Source organism: Mastigoproctus giganteus, chromosome 4 (assembly GCF_048544385.1).
Source record: "Mastigoproctus giganteus isolate SK-2022 chromosome 4, ASM4854438v1, whole genome shotgun sequence".
Taxonomy (NCBI): Eukaryota; Metazoa; Arthropoda; class Arachnida; order Uropygi; family Thelyphonidae; genus Mastigoproctus; species Mastigoproctus giganteus.
Genome location: NC_143578.1, coordinates 176,744,191 through 176,764,964, shown reverse-complemented (window position 1 = coordinate 176,764,964; position 20,774 = coordinate 176,744,191). Strand labels below are relative to the sequence as shown.

The following is a 20,774-nucleotide window of genomic DNA, read 5'->3' as shown; positions in this document are numbered from 1 at the left end:
TTGTTGTGGAAGTGAATGTTTGGAATAAATTCAAGGACAAACTAGACAAATTCTTGGAGGTTATGGATGGGAGAAGTGTAGTGTTTTTCTTTTCTTTTTTTTTTTTTTGTGGCTGATGCTAAAAACTTTTACTTTCTAGCATCATTTGCTACTACTATTACTAAAAGACAAAAGATATAAAAATTATCATTTACCTTCATGTTCAAATTTGAAAATTCTGATGTTCTGCATTTGTATTTTATTTATTTATTAATTTTTTTTTTTTGTTACATTTTATTTTAGTGTATAGTTGCTGGCAACCGTTTCCTTTCAAAAACTTCTGTGGTTAATCTCTTGTGTAAATAGAGACTTATATACAAAACAGAGGTTTATTTCCATGCAACCAAAGTAAAATTTCACTGTTAACTGACACATTTTTCTCCTTAAATGATATCAAAGTCATCAGTTTACAAATGTTGTGCAATAAACTTATTTAGATGTAATTTCAAGAGCATTCTATGCTAAGTACATTGAATAAGTGCCATACTAAAACAAAGTCACATTTTTGCACCAATTACAAGAAAATTACACAGTAAATATCTCAAAATATGGATACACTCTGCAGCATGTATGTATCAATTATAGGTAGTTCTCGACTTTATGAGTTAATTCATTCCTAGTGCGTGCTCGTAAAGCGAAAACTCATAAAACAGGAATTACACCCCACAGACATAATGTTAAAAACAGGGGTTGCATTCTCAACAATGAAATTTGACCATAGTAATGTTAAATAAAGGTCAACAAAACAATAGTTTTTCTTAAGCAATGATTTTTTTATCCAAAGAAAGGAAAACATAGCCTTTAAAATCAAGCAAATTATAATAATAAAGAAATTATTTATGTCATACTAATGTTAAAGAATGTTTATTCTTCTTCATCGACTAAATGCACACTCACTGATTGTTCTTTAACAGTCATTCCGGACACATTTGCTTATTATCTCTTATTTATTTTGTTTCCAATGTTATTCCTCTTCGCCGTTTCTTTTTATTAACCTCACTCTCTGTAGAATTACTTCGTTTTGGCATACTGCACAGTATTCAGGGCCAGATTAAGGATGAAATAAACCCCCAGCCATATTTAAAATTGAGGCCCCTTGTATATATACACACATACATGTAAATACAAATACTACGTAGATTTTACACTTTTATAGTGAATAATAATTCCTTGATAAAAATGTAATCTAAGAGGTCAAAAATGTTTTGTTTTTTGACTTGATAAATAAAGTAATAATAAAAACAATTTTAATAGAAACTTTTAACTTATTTATTGTATAATAAAATTTTAAACACTTAAACAAGTTAACTTTAAGAATTCTTTTATTTTACACGTTTCCTTGGTTTATTATTAGAAATTTTGATCACTACTTCAGAAAATATTTACACTGAAAATGAGGCCCCTCTTCGGGCGAGGCCCCAACCATGGCCGGTTTGGCCGCATTGTTAACGCGGCCCTGACAGTATTAATACAATTAATAAGGGGGATAAATCTGAAATAAGACAAGATAGCAAAAATGAAGAGCAACAGAACCACTCATTGTAACATCAGCATGGTAGCTGCTTTATGTTATGTGAGCTGGTGAGATGCTCCCATCTGCCTGAACAAATGCATGCATAGTTACATGTAGCTATACAATACTACAGTACTACTGTAGTATTGTATAGCTATGTGCGTGGCTTGAAATGCCCTATTTATGAATGTTTATCATTATTTATTGCAATTAATGTTCATAATTTCGATTTTGTTGATACTTGAAAAAAAAGAACTCTTCACCCAGGAACTCGTAAAGTGGGAATTATCTGTATATGTAATAAATAACATAGCACTTATTTTAACATACATTTAACAGCTCATATACATCAAGCTGTATAATTAGTAATGGCCGCAAAATGAAACCCAGCACATTCAAGAAATTAATAAAATTTCTCCACAGTGCAATTGTTATTTTTCTCATACAGACTAAATTAACATCTATTAATGTCTACCACAATAAAACTTAAAAAAAAAAAAAAAAAAACTTACCTTGTATGGATACTTAAAACCCATTTAAATTAAGACAGACATTTTCATCCTTGAATTTTGAATTAACAAGGTTTTACTGTATATAGACTTTGTGGGAAAGAATTATTTTCTAAATTTTTTTTTAATAAAAACACTTTAATATTGTTTAGATTGGCATAAACAATTTTGGTTGGAGCATTACAACTATTGTGCTTTTTATTTTTCTTTGAAATTTCATACATTCTTAGCACCCCAACAATCAATTACTCTTTGCTTCAGTTTTCGCAATTTTTTTCACCAATTTTATACATGAAATCTGAGAAGAAAAAAAAAAAATTTTTGGGCTCTAAGCAGGATTGTTTTTTGTGAATCCATTTGGTACAAAAATACACTTATTTCACCATCAGAAGAAAATCTTGGTACTCATCAAGTTATGTTTTATATATCTACTTACACAAAACATAACAGATGTACTTTATTGAATGAACTAATGCAATATACATTACATGCAATGACAAAAAAAAAAAAAAAAAAACTTACTTGTGCGTTTATCATCACCTGCATTTGTCAATTCCTCTTGCTTATGCCCATAATCCTCTACAGAAGAGGATATAACGTCATTATTTTCATTTTTCAGAAATCTCCATTGTTCTTCTTCACTTTGATTAATAAACTGATTCCAAGCCTGAATAACAATAAGTGATAGTATAGAATTTCATTCAAATTTTTTCCTTTACTCATGCTACAGTATATAAAATACATTGTGTAAACAACAATACAGCAGTGACACTTCAAATTTTTAATTTCCTAAAATTACTTTTGACGTTTTACACATATAGATAAACACTTGAAGATATCATGCTAGTAGTCACATGGGGTCTCTAACAGAATTTCCAAGGATTTAAGCATTATACTATGGACATTAATAAATACTTCTATTCAATTGTTTTGTGTTGGTCAGCTATGTTTTATGGATTCTAAAAATAAAATATGCTTTCATATTGTAAGCAGTATTTTTTTAAAAAATTTAGAAAAAAAAAAAAACATTCCTAGCTGGTCAGTAATACTATGAGTTTCGAGAATATGAAATATTCTATTCCTAACTATAGTCAGGCACAACAAGTACTAGGCTGCTTAAAGTTTTTGTAAAGGTGTCTAGTATTTTCTGCAATATTCTAATGTTTTTCTGTCTTATAAAAGAATTTAAAGTTCATGCCTTGTTTCATGTCTTGTCAATTTGACAGGACATTTAATGAACAATTAACTTTAGACCACCGAAATGCTAACCCATCAGAAGCACTCTGTTATGGCATGAATCTTTCACTGAAGGAGCTGTCACATACAATAAACAACAACTGCACAACTAGTGAGATTCAGTTTTTTTTTTTTTTTTTTAAATGATAGTGTGAAAACAAAAACTATTAAACCAAAAATGGCATTTTCAGATTGTAACTGGGCTTGCTGCAATTTTTTCTGCTACATATAACAGTACTCAATCAAAATTCATACATATACAAAAGTAGAATCTTGTTAATACTGAGTGTGGTATGTCTAATTAATTAAAGTTTAATTTATTCTGAAATCCACTTGCTGTTCCAGCAGAGTCTTGCAGTGAGGGAAAATTAAGTATAAAAAAAAATATATATATATATATATATATATATATATATATTTATTTCATTATTCTGTTATGCTGCAAAGCAGGTGGCAGTATAAACTGCAACCACTTGTGACTGAGGAAAAGTGTTTTGCTTGTGGTCAGAAATTCGGTCTTGTATATTGAGAACAGACAGAGGAATAACCTAAACAAAGTGGCAATGCTGATGATTCTAGACTGCTGTAGAGGTACACTGTCGAGATGCTTACACTGAAGAGCATATCTCCCAATATCAGTTTTATACAGCAACTGGATCAAGGTATTTATAACCTTAAGAGAGCATAAAAAGCCTGCTTGGCAAGATATTTTATCCACAACATTAAGATGGTATGGGATAAAGTGTAACAGTCAACTGTTCACAACAAGTGACTTTGGGTGAGAATATCATTGAAAAACATAGCCCATCAAACTAATGTGATAACAAAATTTATGAAAGTGAAGGAGAATGTAGATTTCATTGGAGAAAGGAAGTGGTCCGTTGGGGGTTCTCGTGGGCTGTGTTAGTGTTACTAAAAATAAAAACAGGTGCAGTGTGTGTACACTAATGCACAATTAATACTAGGAGCATATTGAATAAATCTGATGAATTTGAAGTACTGGTTTAAGTCATCGATGTGGACATAATGGATACAAAATTTGAATACAGGGAATACAGAAAAGAAAGGGAGGGGGATAGGAATAATGTTCTTAATTAAAAACACAATATAAGGCAGTGCATCCATTTGACATGAGTGACCAGTACAATGTTACTGTTAGTAGTGGCAAATGATGCAAGAAAGTAAGCTTATAAAGCATCAGTCAAAAAAAAAAAAAAAAAAACCTGCACACTTCACCCATCTATACCCTTGCAAACCTCCACACATCTATCATGCAACCATCCTTCCTCAATAAATTTAAATATTTATGCCCCTCAAGTGTATAGGCTTAGCAAGAGAGAACGCCATTAACATTTTTGGGAATGAGATTAGCTCTGTGCGGGGAAAGTTTTTACGGCTCCAGCTAATAGAGAAGTTTTTCTTAAATTTTTTCTGTTTTATTGACTTAAATTGGCATATTAATTTATTTTCTAGAAGTAGCTTTATATTTCTAGTAACAATATTCAGTTTAATTTGAACTTAAATAGAGTATTTGTAGATTATTACTTAGTAAGGGTATCCAATCCATGTGTTGGACAAGACTTTGCAGCTCGGGCCAATGCTAAGTTTTTAATTATATTTAGCCATTTTATTGACTTAATTGTTATATTAAATTATTTTCTATAAGCAGCTTATAGACCTAGTCAAGCTCCTTGGTTTATTTTGAATTTAGATAGCGATTTTGAAAGTTAATTAATACTTAGTGTCTGTAGATTTACCGTTCTTAACTTGCTGCCATTCTTATACGATACAACATATATCCCAAACTAGATAGCATATGGTTTAATGTAAAACTAGATAGCGAAACACATAGCACTGTATTAGAAATCTGTTAGCTTAGTTTAGTATAGTATTATCAATTAATCAGTAAAATTTATTAATCTTATTAAATTTCATTGTCAATGGTACTTTTTTAAGTAAATACATATAACAACCTAGATTTTACAAACGTAACATTATAAATTAAAACATATAACTTAACATGAGATACGAGAGTCATAACGTAACTAGGAGGTAATACTTGTTACTGAAATATATATAGTGTTATAACTGCATTGGGATATAAGTTTAGGGTTATATGTTTGTATTGAAATTGAAACGAAATCATGACTCAGACCAGAGCAGCAAAGCAAAAGGCTCAAGCTAATGGGAGTGCTGTAGCTCAGGGGAGAACTGAGGGGTAGGGGGTTGTCCTTTGAATCACAGTCTTTTGAAATGAACTGCTTGTTTGATGTTTTTAGAGCAATCAGGAATGGGACATGATATTGCCAAGGGGAATGTCTTTGTGTGTGTGCGACGTAAGGAGTGAGAGGAAATCAGGCACCAATTCAGCATTGTTATGGGCCTATACGAGAGCTTGAAGGACAGGGTGGATGTCCTTGAAGGATTTAAATTGAGGGGCCCCATCAAGTGCTCAGCTGCCCACATCAATGTCAGAGTATGCATTTTAACATCACACAACACAGTGGCAACCCCCAAGGCAGAATGCACTAGTCCCAAAGAAACTAGTTGTTGTGGGTGACTATTGTCAGGGAAATGGGGAACAAATTGTGCAAAAAGGATAGGTGGAACAGGGCCAGGGTATGTTTGCCAGGGGCCAAGGTTGATGACGTTATAGAGCAGATATCATCTTTTAAGGGCACAAAAGGTGATATTGTTGTACATGTTAGCGCTAATGATATTAAGAGTAGGAGACCAGCAGAATTACTTAACAAGTACAGGTCAATGTTGAAAAAAAGCCGAGTTAGGGTTGAATTCTAAAGTGTCTGCAATTCTGCCCGGACACAATAGGAGGGAGTATTATAACGAGAGCCTTATCGATCAATTCGGCCCTGGAGAGATTGTGCAAGGCTCAAGGGGTAGAATTTTTCTCGGCCTGGTCTGTGCTTGTTAACAGGAGAGACTGCTTCTACAGGGATAGGATACACTTAAACAAAAAGGGGTGCAAGAATATTTTCTGATGCTAACAAGGCAGTGTTAGGTGGATCGGAAAACTGCTAGATTGGGGGGGGATACACGGACTAATAGATTAACAGTTAGCCGCTGGCAGAGGTGAAAGTGGTTCCAGAGACTGCTGGGAGTCATTCCAGAACAAGTAAATACATGGGCTGTGTTAGGGTAGCTAAGAATAGGAACAGGTGCATGTATACTTGCGTGTATACCAATGTTAGGAGTTTGATAAATTTGAAGTGTTGGTCAAAACATCAAAGGCAGATATTGTTGGGATATCAGAAACATGGTGTCACACAGATATAAGGAATGCAGAACTGGAATTTGGGGAGTACAATGTGTACAGGAAGGATAGACAAGATAGGAAGGGAGAATGGGTTATGCTATTAGGTAACAAACACAAAATCCAAGGAAGTACAACCAGTCAACATGGCTGGACAGTGCAGTGTGAAGTCAGTTTGGTGTGACATAAGCACTGGGAAAGCAAAATTGAGAGTAGGAGTGTTATAGGCCTAATGACTAATGAGTATAATAAACAAATGTACAGAGAAATAGAGTTGGCCAGTAAATCAGTGTTTTATAATGGGGGATTTTAATTTTGCTGGGCATAAACAACAAAGCTGAGAACCAGACCCCTACACAATAAACTGAGACAGTGACAACCTAAACAAAAAAGCGATGGAAAAGGTTCTCATTGAGACCAGCTTCTCATTGAGACCAGCTGAATGACTACAGGACTTGAACACAAGAAGCGGTGACAACCTACAGCAACTGAAAGACAACTGAGTCCTTACTGGATGTGATCAAACACTGGGACCTAGATGTAGCAGGCGAAGCATCCTGGCCTTTTGCCGAGACTAGGTCCACCACCTGGAGAGTCAAAGTGAACGACTTAGATTGCAGCCTTGCTGCTAACTGCCAACTAGCGACCCAGGTCTGACACCTTGCAGGGCCTGCTTTATCTCCTTTTCCTGGCAGGGTTGGCAGCGACACCCCTGTCCCCCCCCACCAAACCCACTTTCCCTCTGGTGTGGCATGGACATATCCATTGAATATTTAGGGCCACCTTCTCTATCGGTCCCTTTCTTCTTCTACCCTCCAGCCTTCCTCCTCCCCACCCAAATCTGTCTACCTGCAACAGTCCCACATGCCAAAATTGTAACTACACCAAAATTGCTTGCCCAACCATTTTCGGCCAAAAATAAAACTCATTCAGCGTACAATCCCTTCTCGCTCTGAAAGCAAATCTCTATGACCAAACAAAAGCATCAACAGCGAGTTTTTTTTTTTTTTTTTTAAGGTCCTAGCCACTAAAATCTCAGGAAAGTAGATGGCAGGACCTGCGATAGTACTGATTCCTTACTGGTAACATCTGGCTAGCCTCCCCGTGACGCGTTATGGGCAACATTGGGTCTCATCAGGGACCCGATGAACAACGGGCACAACAGACTACACCATACACGATCCACACACTTTAAAGCTCTAGCTTAACAGGGTACTGTCGCTCGATACAGAGAACAATGCAAAAATGGGAGAAATCCCAGGAGTCGCTAGACCCTCAACATATCAAATTAGCTATCCATTATTTGATGCTTATCAAGGGAAAACTATTCCGATTGAAATCTACCATTTACTTTTTGTGTTAAAATTAAAAAAACAAATTTTTTTTTATCGTACTTCGATAGTGTGCTTCTTTGTACTAAGAAACTCTCCTTTTGGTGACAAAAAGGTTGCTAAATAGTTAATAAATCTATAAAGGTCATTTATAAATTTTGCGACGAGGAGTACTTTTTAACAATTTTCAAAGCTAGAGTTGTCCCCGCAAGGAGGTACTGATTCAAATTCTTCTTGTAATGTACCAAGTTTTAATTTAACAATTACAGAATTTAAATTAACAAAGCATTACAGAAATCAAATTGTTATCAAAACTTTATCCACTAGTGAAGTTAAAATTAACTGAAGTAACTGGAAAGAATTTAACTTGGCAAAAAATACTTTAGAAAAGTTAAAAATTAAATTTATAAAATATTGTAGAAATTAATTTCACAAAATTACTGAAATAAGATTTAAAAATTACAAAAATTTTGTCTACCAGAAACCTGACTACAGTGTGCCATAGGGCAATAACTGTGATGAATATAATGCAAAACTATGTAAACAAATAGAGTAGGCCAGTATATCAGAATGTACCGAATATCAGTGTGGTGTTGTATTATAATGTGAGGTTTTAACTTACCAGATATTGAGTGAAACTTGAAGGGGGGTGTTACTCACATGATATTAAGACATGGATTTATTGGATGATTATTTTTCTATACCAACACATTACAGAGGCAACAAGAGAAAGCAATACACTTGACTGATTATCAGCAGCAATTCTTCATTAGGAATCTACAATGGTGGCAATGATTACAGATTGATGTAGGATTTACTTAAAGATGTAAGTACCACTAAGGTAAAGGGTTTTGCAAAGGTGACTATACTGATCTCAAGCAGTTATTAAATTCTATACAGTAGGACCAACTGATGATGTTACAAACAGCAAATTCTAAATGGGAGAACCATTCAGGGAAGTAATCATAGAAGCCTAGAGTAGATATACACTAGTCTGCAATCAGGTCACAAAAGGAAGTTAGGCAAGCTGAAGCAGATTATGTGAAGTCTCTGGCAAAGAAAAGCAGCAAAGACTTCTTTACTTATGAAAACGACAGAAGAAAGGGAGATTAACTACACTGGTCTGCTAGATATGAATGGTTTAACTGGTTAATAATCAGGTTGCTGACAAACTAAAGAGATATTCTACATCTACATATAAGGAAATTTTTAGGGATGGAATTGCCAAAAGTGTATCAAATTCTGACAGGGAAATAAATGATTTTGCAATAACTGAGAGGAAAGAAATTGTTGAAGCTAAACATAAACAAGTTAATATACGTAGTGTGTTACATTTCAGGCACGTTAGTGCCTGAAATGTAACACACTACGTATATTAACTCCCCAGATTAATTGAATTTTTGTTCTTTTTCTGGGATTAATAAAAATGAAACATAAATACAGTTAACCTTCTTATCAATTAATCACTAAGATTATAAAATTTATAGAACACTTAATAAAGGTCTATAGTTTTACGTTCTCTGAACCTAGCCATTCAATTTAATGACAACTATATAATATTCGGCGCTCTTCTCCCAAATATTTTCAAGCCCTTTTTTCACTTTCTCTCTTTCTCCATATCTCTTCACATGAAAATCCTCCTGTGAGCACACTTGCACAGACATAACACCAAAAGTACAAATTGAATTATCATAACTATTAGCCAACTATGGTCCAAGTAGGTGATATGCTGAAAACTCAAAAATAAGGAAAAATTTTCACTTTCACTATTAACTAATGCATTTTGGTGTAGTATGTGTACACAAGCAATTGAGTCAGTGCTTCCCCCTTTGCAAAGAAATGATGTACTTATGTCTTCTCTACATTCCCCTTCAAATTGGACTAAAATCACAAATACATATAGTACATTATTAATAGATTCAGTATTAGCATTGGCAAATGATGCAAGAAAGCAAGCTTACAAAGCATCAGCAAAAAAAAAAAAAAAAAAAAGTTCCCATATCACCTGTCCATTCCTTCTAATAGTCTAGTTCTTCCTTGAATTTATTCAAACTACCCACTTCCACAACACCAGATGGGAGTTTGTTCCAACAATCAACTTCCCACTGGCTGAAGGCAAACATCAGTGCTACATTACATGCATCTATCATGCAACCATCCTGAATTTGAATTTATGCCCCCTCATGTGTAGTCTGAGCAAGAGGAAGAATGCCATCAGCTTTGAGCTTGCACAATCCATTGAAAGCCTAAAAACTCAGGTGCCTAGTCCAACCATATCCCAATTGCAGCTGATATGGAATTTCTGCATCACATATAAGTTTAAGTATTTTAAAACTAATTTTAATTTTTTTTAAGTTTAATAAAAGTTGGCTTCAAAAAGTAAATTGTCTTCCCACATTTTCTCTGCCATTTCCTGTTTCCAAATTAGAAAAATCTTCTGCCTTAATATCATGTTAAGGTCATGTTATTTGTAGAGCAAGCAAAATAATATTGTGTGAAAGTTATTTAGAAGAAAAAAAAAAAAAAAGCATCATATCACTGCTGAGTAACTTGAAAAGGGAGAGGAAAATAACCCTGGCCAAAAATAAATGACAGGTTAGTATACTGCAGGTTACAATTATATGGAAATATATATAATAAGCTAGTTTCACAGGCCTTCCACAGTCTGTAATTCAAGGAATGATAATATCTCTTTTCCTCTTCCTCTCTCTCTCACACACATGCAAAAATAAATACAGTAGAACCCGGATAAGTTTTCCGATTGACTCTAGGTTTAGAACTTCTTACGTGGGAAAACTTCTTGGAAGAGAAAATGACCCAAGGGTGCGAAATATTAACTGCACAAGTTAAAGATAATTTTTAAGTACTATTTCAGAATTTATAACTCTATGGGAAACATTTTTAAACTGAGGATTTCTAATTGCTTAACATTGTGTTCATTAAACTCATTACCAAATCATACCTTTGAATGTAACTCGCGCCCTTCTAGCCAATGGCTGTACCGGGGGTGTCTCCTCAACACAGAAATAAATTGATAATAATAATGATTACCAAGTTAGAAGTGAGCTCCTTTGGAGTCTCAACATACCTTAAAAAGTTACAATTATAATAACACAGAGCAACAATCCACTAAGTAATTCAGAATTGTTCAAAAAAGGAGAACTTAACTGCAAATGCTTCACGTGGTCAACGCTATTCAATTATGGATATCGAAAACGATTACAATAAGTTACTTCCATTATATCAAAATGTTTATACTAAAAAGGTTTTAGTGCTGAAAGCCTCACACTACAGAAAATTCACTAATTGAACAAGGAATCGTTTTTGTGATACCTCATATCGTGAATCATGGGTGCTGGCAAGATATTTTGCAAGGTGCATGTGAGAATAAATTTTTTGTTTACCAAATTTTCAAATACATGCAACATTTTAATTAAGTCAAGTTTGGCTGATTTACATGTACAACCAAGCCAATGTTTCGTGATCAGTGGGAGAAAGTACTTGTATTGTTTTAATGTTTCAATAAATTAATGAAAATATTGAAAATTGTGTATTACTTCGAAATCCAAAGGTGAAGGTGGTGCACTTGCATCACCTTACACCATGCTGCTGGCACCCATGTTGCGAATGCCTTCACAACGAGTTGCCTGATATTGAACTACCCAGAATAAGCAACACTTCGACACCGGATTTTTGAAATAGGCAACACTCCGCCAGTGGATTCTCAGCAAATACCACCACCCCTGGGTGGTTGTATCTGCTAAGAATAAGTAACATTAGTCTTCTATATTGGCAAAGCATTGCTTATTTGAAGTAGTGCAATATCAGGGTAACTTGTTGTGAAGGCAGGCATTCACGATATGAAATATGTCAAAAAACGATGCCAATTCACCTACTTGGTGATTTACTACGAATTAAAATGATGCTTGGCACTAACTTGTTCGATTATCAAAATGTTTATATTGTTTAATATAAAAATAAAGACTTTCTATATTTAAAAAATGTATTAAGTGGGAAAAACGTCATTATAATAATAATACACTGTGTATTCTTTATCACAAACCTTTTATGCGGGAAAACGTTTTACCTGGGAAACTTCTTACGCAGGAAAATAATACATTACAATAAACAGAAGTGAAATTGGGACTTAAGAAACCAAACCTAGTACAGGGGAAAACTTCTTATGTGGGAATTTCTTAACCGGGTTTCTATTGTATTTAGTTTTTAGCAAAAAAAATTACACAAAATTTAGTGAAAAGAATATTTGAAATTTCAGAGAAAGAGAAAAAAAAAAAAAATAAAAAAATAAATAAAATAAATAATAATCACCTCCATATTTTCTTTTTCCTTAAGTATATGAGTGAAAGCCGAAACTGATTTAGGAATAAAATCATAGATAGTCACCTCTCTAGACTCTTCGGTGTCTGCCAGGGACATCAGATAGTTATCTGTTAAAGAATTGAACTCTTTAGACATCAGTACAAAAAAAATAATAATAAATAAAAATACTTTATTTACTCAATTAGTACATGCATATACAGAAATACCTAGCCATTCTGTTTCTCAACACATCCATTTTGGGTTTTTCACCTGTTATACATAACTTCTGTCACTGATTCCATTTGTTTTCTCTAGAGGTGTTATCATGAGAGTTCTCAAACACTGGCACTTTCAACCATAAAAACAACTCACTGAGACACTGATTTGGGATGGGGTCTTCAAACTTTGTCTGCAAACTTTTCCTGTTTTGCTGAAAGATTTCCAGTATTCGTGTGTCTTTTATGGTTTTCAGGCAAGTTTACTTTTTTGAATTTTAGTCATTTCTCCCTCCTTCCAAATACAGAGGGAATTCATTAATGGAATAGGAGGACTTGCATTATAGCAAAAGATTTAAATTTATGGTCTTTATGTTTTACTGTATGCATGTGGTTATTATACACATGCAATCTTTGACTGGCATTCATATGAAAGAAAAAGAGAAAAATCTGAAAAAAATCCAAGAAAATTGTATTCAACATTACATTTCAATAAATAAGCACTAAATTATAAACTGAGTATATCAATCGAGAAAAAGTGGTGTATAAACAGGATTTTTGAACAATTGATAAAGTTAAGCAAAAAGTAAAAAACATTCTCCAAGTTTCCTATCATCCAAGAAACATTACAAAGAAAATAATACAGGTTATTCTTTGGCCCAGTGTTTCTCAACATTTTCGTTGCTGTGGCACTTTTAAAGACACTTTGTGGCACACTACATGCTGTAATACTCATATATTCACAAATGGGAAGTTATTTCTGTCAGGTATATTTAATAACACACTTATTATTTGTACAGTTTAGGTGAACAGATCTAATACTAGGAATCAAAACGTGACATCACATTGACAGCTGGAAGGCTCAGCATAAATAAACAAATTTTTTGTTTGAATTAATTTTTATTTATTAAAACTTGGATTTATTACTTTTTTTTAATTTGCATTTTCTGCGGTGCACTTGAAGCATACTTGCAGCACAGTAATATGTCATGGCACACAGGTTGAGAAACACTGCTCTGAACAATTTGATTGTAATGGAATAAGCATTAAATGATAAACTGAGTATACCAATCAAGAGAAAGTGGCGTATCAACAGGATTTTTAGAACAATTCATAAAGTCAAGCAAAACTTTCTCCAAGTTTCTTATCATCCAAAAAACATTATAAAGAAAATGATACAGGTCATTCTTTGGCCCAGTGTTTCTCAACATTTTCGTTGCTGCGGCACACTTTTAAAGGCGCTTTGTGGCACACTACACACTATAATACTCATATATTCACAAATGGGAAGTTATTTCTGTTAGGTATATTTTATAATACACTTATTATTTGTACAGTATAGGTGAACAGATCTAATACTAGGAATTGGGCGCCTCCGTAGCCAGGTGGAAAGGAGCAGCAGTGTGTAGCACATGCTTCTTGATTAGACCGAGGTTCGAGCCTGTCACCACCAAATACGGAGGATGCGGAAAGGTCAGGGAATGACCACAGCATATTCCCGGAGCAATATGGCCTTAGTTGCTAATGCTCCTAAAAACCAAACAAACAAACAATACTAGGAATCAAAACGTGACATCACATTGACAGCTGGAAGGCACAGCATAAATAAACAAATTTTTTGTTTGAATTAATTTTTATTTATTAAAACTTGGATTTATTACTTTTTTTTTATTTGAATTTTCTGCGGTGCACTTGAAGCATACTCTCAGCACAGTAATATGCCATGGCACAGGTTGAGAAACACTGCTCTGAACAATTTTATTGCAATGGCATCATCATCATCAGCCATTTCCAATCCACTGCAGGATGAAGGCCTCTCCAGCAACTTTCCAGTTCCTTCTGTTTTGTGCAATGGCCATCCATTTACTACCCACAAACTCATGAATTTCATCTGTCCATCTCTGTTGTTGTCTTCCAGGCTTTCTCTTAGCTCCTCTTGGGTACCATTCTATTATTTTCTTAGTCCATCTGTCATCATGTCTTCGAGCTATGTGTCCTGCCCAAGACCATTTTAGTTCTTTAGTTTTGATAAGAATGTCCTTTACTTGAGTTTGCTGCCTAATCCATGTATTTCTCTTCTTATCTAACAGTCTGATTCCCAATATAATTTATTCCATTCTTCGCTGTGTAGTTCTCAGCTTCTCTTCCATTCTTTTGGTGATTCTCCAAGTTTCACTTCCATAAGTCATGGTAGGGAGTATACATTGGTTGGTTCATTATTTTGTTTCAGACAAATTGGGATATTGCTCCTCAGTAAGTATGTGACTATATTTCCTGAATGCTATCCATCCAAAATTTATTCTTCTCTTGACTTCCATCCATTTATCATTATTACAGCTAATGACTTGTCCCAGATAAGTATATGACTCCACCCTTTCAATTACTTGTTCATCATTACTTTTGTTTTAGCCATATTCATCTTTAGTCCAAAATCCTTACTAACTCTGCATAACTGATTAAGATTTTCCTCTAATTCTTTGGGATCGTGGATTAGGACCACAATGTCACCTGCAAATTATAAATGGTTTAGATACTCTCCATTCACATTGACTTCTTTCTGTGATCAGTCTAATCTTCTGAAAGCTTCAAGGGCAGCAGTAAACAACTTCGGAGATATTGTGTCTCCTTGTCGAACTCTTTTCAATTTTAAATTTATTACCATTTTTGTCTAGTCTAATAAAGGAGGTAGTGTTCTTATATATTTTCTTCAAAATCATAATATATGGGGTATCTATGCCTTGTCTTTCCAGTGCCGTATGCCTTTTCATAATCCACAAATGGCAGGCATAATGGTGTTTTATATTCATTTGCTTTCTCCATTAGCTGTGACATTATGTGAAGGGTGACCTATAGTTGAGAATCCTGTTCTAAAGCCAGCTTGCTCTTTCGGTTGATTCTCATCAAGTATTCTTTCTAATCTGTTAATAATGACCCTTGTGAACAACTTGTAGATATGGGATAACAAGCTAATTGGTCTATAATTTCCAATTTCTGATTTATCTCCTTTCTTATGCAGAAAAACTATGATTACATTATTCCACTCCTTAGGCACCATACCTTTTCTAATGCATTTTGTGAAGAGTCTTGCCAGTTTTTGTGTCATTTCTCTTCCTCCCAATTTTAACAACTCTACAGTACTTTCATCTTCCCCTGGGGCTTTCTAAACCTTCATTTTCTTCAACACATGTTCTACCTCATCAGGAAGAATATCAGGTATGTTGTATGTGTTACTAATTTGCGATCCATCTTCCCCACTGCCGGCATCATTCCCTCGCTCTTTGTATAATTCTCTATAGTAGTCTTCTGCTATTTGAATTATGCCTTCTCTGCTATTCATAAGTACACCATCGCTATTCTTCAGTTTCAGTATCATTTGTCTTTCTGTATTACTGCTCAAGACTGCTGATTTAAATCCTTTGTTTTCCCTTAATGCTTGTTCTACTTTTCTTGTGTTAAATTTTCTTATGTCCTCTCTGAGTCTCTTTCTAATGGCTTTGCATAACTCAGTATACCCAATTTTCTCCCTGTCAGTGTTTTTCTTGCACTTCATTTGTCATCTTTGGTTCATCATGAGAAGTGTTTCTTGACTGATTTTTTCTTCTTTGGATTTTTTTTTACCTATAGGTTTCTTGGGCTTTATCATTCTCAGAAAGGTGTAATATTCCTCGTCGATACCTTGGTCCTGAACAGTCTGCAGAAGCTCAAACTTGTTCTTAAGTTCCAGTACATATTGCTTTTTCTCCTCTTCTGTTATCTCAAAGACCTTTGTATTATTTACTCGAGTCAGTTTTTTCCTTTCTTTTCTTATATCTATATCAAGTGTGCATCTTAACATTCTGTGATCACTTCCAACATTCACCCTGTTCAGGATAGTAACATCATTCACGATATATCTTCTGTTAGTGAGGATGAAGTCAATTTCATTAGTTGTTAATCCATTTGGGCTCTTCCATGTCCACTTTCTGTTCATCCTTTTTTTGAAAAAAAGTGTTCATTACTGACATTCCTCTAGATTCTGCAAATTCCACAAGTCTTTCACCAATTCCAAAATTTCCTATAGTTCCCCTTTCTGCACTGTTTTGTCTCTTTCCAACCTTAGCATTGAAGTTCCCCATAATGATAGTGTAGTGAGTTTTCTGCTCATCTAGAAGACTTTCAATTTCGGTGTACATTTCTTCAATCTCTTCATCATCATGGCTCGATGTTGGTGCATAAATCATTATAACCTTTAGCTTATACCTCTTAGAAATCCTGAGTAGTAGTCTTGACACCCTTGGTGATGTACTTTTGAATTCCAAAATGTTTTTTTTTTTTTTTTTTTTTTTATCTTTATGGACCAGAAAGCCAACTCCACCTTCACTCCTTTCACTGTTTCCATTGGTGTACAGCAGATTTCCACTTGATAAACTTATAAGTGATTTATTTTGTCTTCTTGTTTCACCCAAACCGATGATATTCCAATTTACATTTTCTAATTCCTCTTCCAGCTCTAGTATCCTGTCTTCACCGAGGAACAATCTTACGTTGTAACAGGCCAAGTTCAGTTTCCGTGCATGGCAGCCCGATCATACCCAGAGATTCTTAGCACCCTCTGCTTCCACTCTGATCTTCTCACTGCCGTAAGAGGGGGAGTGAAAGCCGCTGGGGACTGAGGGCAATATGTTTCGTTGTGCTGTCATGTGCTGGAGGGTTTGGTCTTTTCCTCTTCACGCTGATGAGGCATCTTGAAGAGAACCACTCTACACATCCATTGCCACCTAAGTGACGTAACAGGGCTTACCATTGAGGTGTGCATGAGTAGATTTTAGGGAGGCAGGCCAACCAGACTTCTCCTAAATCTTCTGAAATAGAAAGATATTGGATCCATCAGTGTTTTAGACTGAGTGTCTGATAACACACAGAATGCCTGTTCCCCTCTAAGCCCCCCTCTGCCTTATGCAATGGCATAAGGCAGACAAACCAGGATTTCTATATTTATGATGAAAAATTACCAACTATGTATATAAGATAATCCCAGTATTAAAGCAAAAAAAGGATTAAGCGACAAAGAGAAACTTTAAGAAAACTTCACTATGCAATTTTGTTGAAAGAATTCTCAAAACAGAAGAAAAGTTAAGGGAAAGAAATGTCATACTTAAGGGAGTGCAGTATTTACAGGAAATGAATAAATAAAATATTTTACAATATATTTAATTACAAATATAAGGTTTAATGTTTTATAGAACTCATAATTAAAGTGCAACATCTATTTTTTTTTAACCAAAAATTAACCAAAAAGGTTAATTTTTTTATCTTTAAATTCAAGTACAGCAACAGTCTTTTGCTAAGTCAGCTTTAAAAAAAAAAAAAAAAAAAGACAGAGCACTTCATTTCTCCTGTTGGTATCAAATCCAGCTGAGTTTTGAATTTCCAAAACTCTCAGCCTTAACTTATTTCAGTAATTCACAACTCACTGGCTAAAAGGAATTAACCTAGAAATAATAGGAGAGGAGACTTTGTACTTCCTTGTAATTCTTTATAGATCTTTCATTGACACATACAATACTGAATGGCACTTTGCATTTGTGAATAGGCACATTACTTGAAACACAAAAAAAAATAATGCCAGGTGATAAAAGAATGTTACAAACTTCTTGGGGAATACAAATCATTTCATTGGATGAAATGAATATAACAAAATCATTTTGGAACCATTCACATGTCCAAGTAGTTCTGTTATACTTTTACAGCAAACATATGTAGTAATTTCCACTTTATTTTATGTAAGTAGAAACTTTAAAATTGATAATGAATAAATAAAATAACATCATATACTACCAAAGAAAATATATTTGTTGAGAGAGATTACTATTTTGAAAAAATTTGATTTATGAGAAATAATTATATTTCTATAGCATATAAATATTTTAATAAACCAAGCATTCAGAAATTCAATACAGTAGAAATAACATTCATAAATTTCATATAATAATATAATTTCTTTATATTTACCATTATTTTTAAGCATACATATATATTCAATCCTATTGCAATCACAAATATACAATTTCAGTTTTAGTGCAATATAAAATACATAAGCCTTATTAAAATATAGGATGTCTATAAATTATTCACCTGATTATGATGCTGGATTAAAATTTTATCGTAATAGTTATTGTAAACCACTTTGCTACACTTAATAACAGCAGCTCAAAGAATTTCTTATCCCACAACTGCACTTCAGTAAACCTCCACATAGGTATTCATTACAAGTGTTTTGAAGCAGCTCTTGAGTAAGTTGAGTTCAGGAGCACATGTTTTGTGAACTAGTGCAGAAATATCATCATGACCTGGAACTTTCTTAGCATCAAGATTCGTCAAAATCTTTGACATCCTTTTGACAGAAGACCACAGAGGTACTGAATGGAGCATACTAGGAATGATAGCAGGTAGTTTACCAAGATCATTAATACATGAGTAGGAGGAAAAATAGAATGCTAGCAGGTCAGCTTTATCCTTGGCTAAAGTGCCAATAGAAGAAAGTGCCACTAAAGTGCCAATAGAATTTAACAGAACCATCTGGTTTTGACAGAGGTGAGAAGAGGGATGGGCCAACAGCTTTGGTAAGAGAACAGAATGCTCGCTACCATTTGTACAAGAAACAAGTTTTATACCTTTAGCCTGTTCGAAATCTAGTTTGGACTGATTAATAACTGCTTTACAATTGTTGTGAGCTTTGTTATAGGCAGAAAATGAAACTGAAGATTTAGAAACAAGCCAATTGCAATATGCAACTTTCTTCTTTTGAACAGCCTTAGCACACTTATTGGGAAATCAAAGTTTAGATAAAGGAAGACATTTTAAGATGGAGTGAGGAATAAAGGATTCCATCCCTACAAGAATAATTTCACTGACACTACCTGAGCAAAAGTTTTGAAACAGTAATCTGCCCAAGGAAAATAAGAAGAGAAATCTTGCAGATCATCCCATTTCACATTCTTGTAATGCCAAACAACGCTAAGTTGGGAATAGCCATGAGAAAGGCTCCATTGGAGAGGAGACTTGTGATCTGAGGTGCCTAGAGGACCACTCACCTCCAACACATACTTAGAAGGGTTGTTTGTGAGAAAAACATCAAGCGTGTTGGCTGCATGGCTAGGATTATCTGGTATTCTGGGAGGGAAATGAACAATCTGTGCAAAGCTGTTAGTAATTGCAAAAGCCTCAGCATCTCAATAGTTGGGTCTGTGTGACTAGAAAACTGAAGCCAGCTGGAGTTGTGAACATTAAAAATCACCAAGGAAAATTACCTCACTGTTAAAAAAGTTGGACTGGAGGAAGTCAAGTTTTGAAGAGAAGAAGTGAAAGAGTTCCAAGTGATTGGAGTGGAGTGGAGTTGGGAGAACGATAGAGGCATTAGATGAATTTAACAGAATGTGATAGAGAGATTTTAAGCCACAGAAGATTGAAAAGAGGAGATTCCAAATTACTAAGTCTTTGACAGGGAATATCAGAATGGACATATGCACAAGTACCACCACTGAAGCGAAAGAAATAATACAGCGAATAATTCAGACAACTGAGATGAGCAGTGGTTGAATCAACCGATAACTGAGATTCTGTCAGAAAAAAGTACATGGGGTTTGGCAGGCTAAGTGGAAATGGACATCACCGAGATTAGAACTGAGACGGTTTAGATCTATTCACAGATACGTTTTCTCTTAGTTTGACAATTCATGGTGTATTCAGTAGTAAGAAAAGGTGCTGTATGAAGTAATGAAATTTTTGGATATGATGTACACACAGCAAGAATAAACTCAGCTCCTTGACATGACATGGCCTCAACAATGCTCCCTCCAGTCACTAGCAGAGGCAGCGATATTATACACTAGCTGATCTAGAAGCCTCTTAGAGAGTTACCAATAGGTTTGGTCTAGTGTACTAACTAGCAGCCAGCCTGTGAACACCATTTTAGAACTGTACCCTCGACATATAAGGAAGACTGGATCTTGCCATGATGTCCATCATAACCTCAAAAGACATCAATCATACTGCATGATGGAAGAGGTGGGGAGAGTTTACCAGAACTTTGCTCTGAAGACTAAACATTGGTTCCACCACTTCAAGCTTCCAATAAGCAAACTGGTGGTATTTCACTGGCTGATGAAAGTCCTTTACCACCTAGTATTGCCTGGTAACATAGAGGGGTGACATTCCTCCATGTGGTGTGAGTGCCACACCTCAACACCTGCTTATGTTGGTTTGCACCTGGGTGGTCACCCATAGTGTGGTAGGTTCCATATTTCAGGACTTGCACATGGGGTATACCCGGGGTTACTAACAGTCTCACCATCATGAAGG

At 34.7% G+C, this 20,774-nt stretch overlaps 1 protein-coding gene across 1 annotated transcript in view; it reads right to left on the bottom strand.

Annotated features, from left to right (window-relative positions):
* The window catches only part of LOC150087216 (R3H domain-containing protein 4-like), a 92,341-nt gene that overhangs the window by 25,385 nt on the left and 46,182 nt on the right, over positions 1-20,774 (bottom strand). Inside the window, exons 3-4 of the mRNA XM_090371890.1 lie at positions 12,229-12,347; positions 2,584-2,728 (exon numbers count right to left, since the gene is read on the bottom strand). Coding sequence (XP_090228016.1) covers positions 2,584-2,728; positions 12,229-12,347 — 264 coding nt within the window. The remainder of the gene's footprint in view (positions 1-2,583; positions 2,729-12,228; positions 12,348-20,774) is intronic.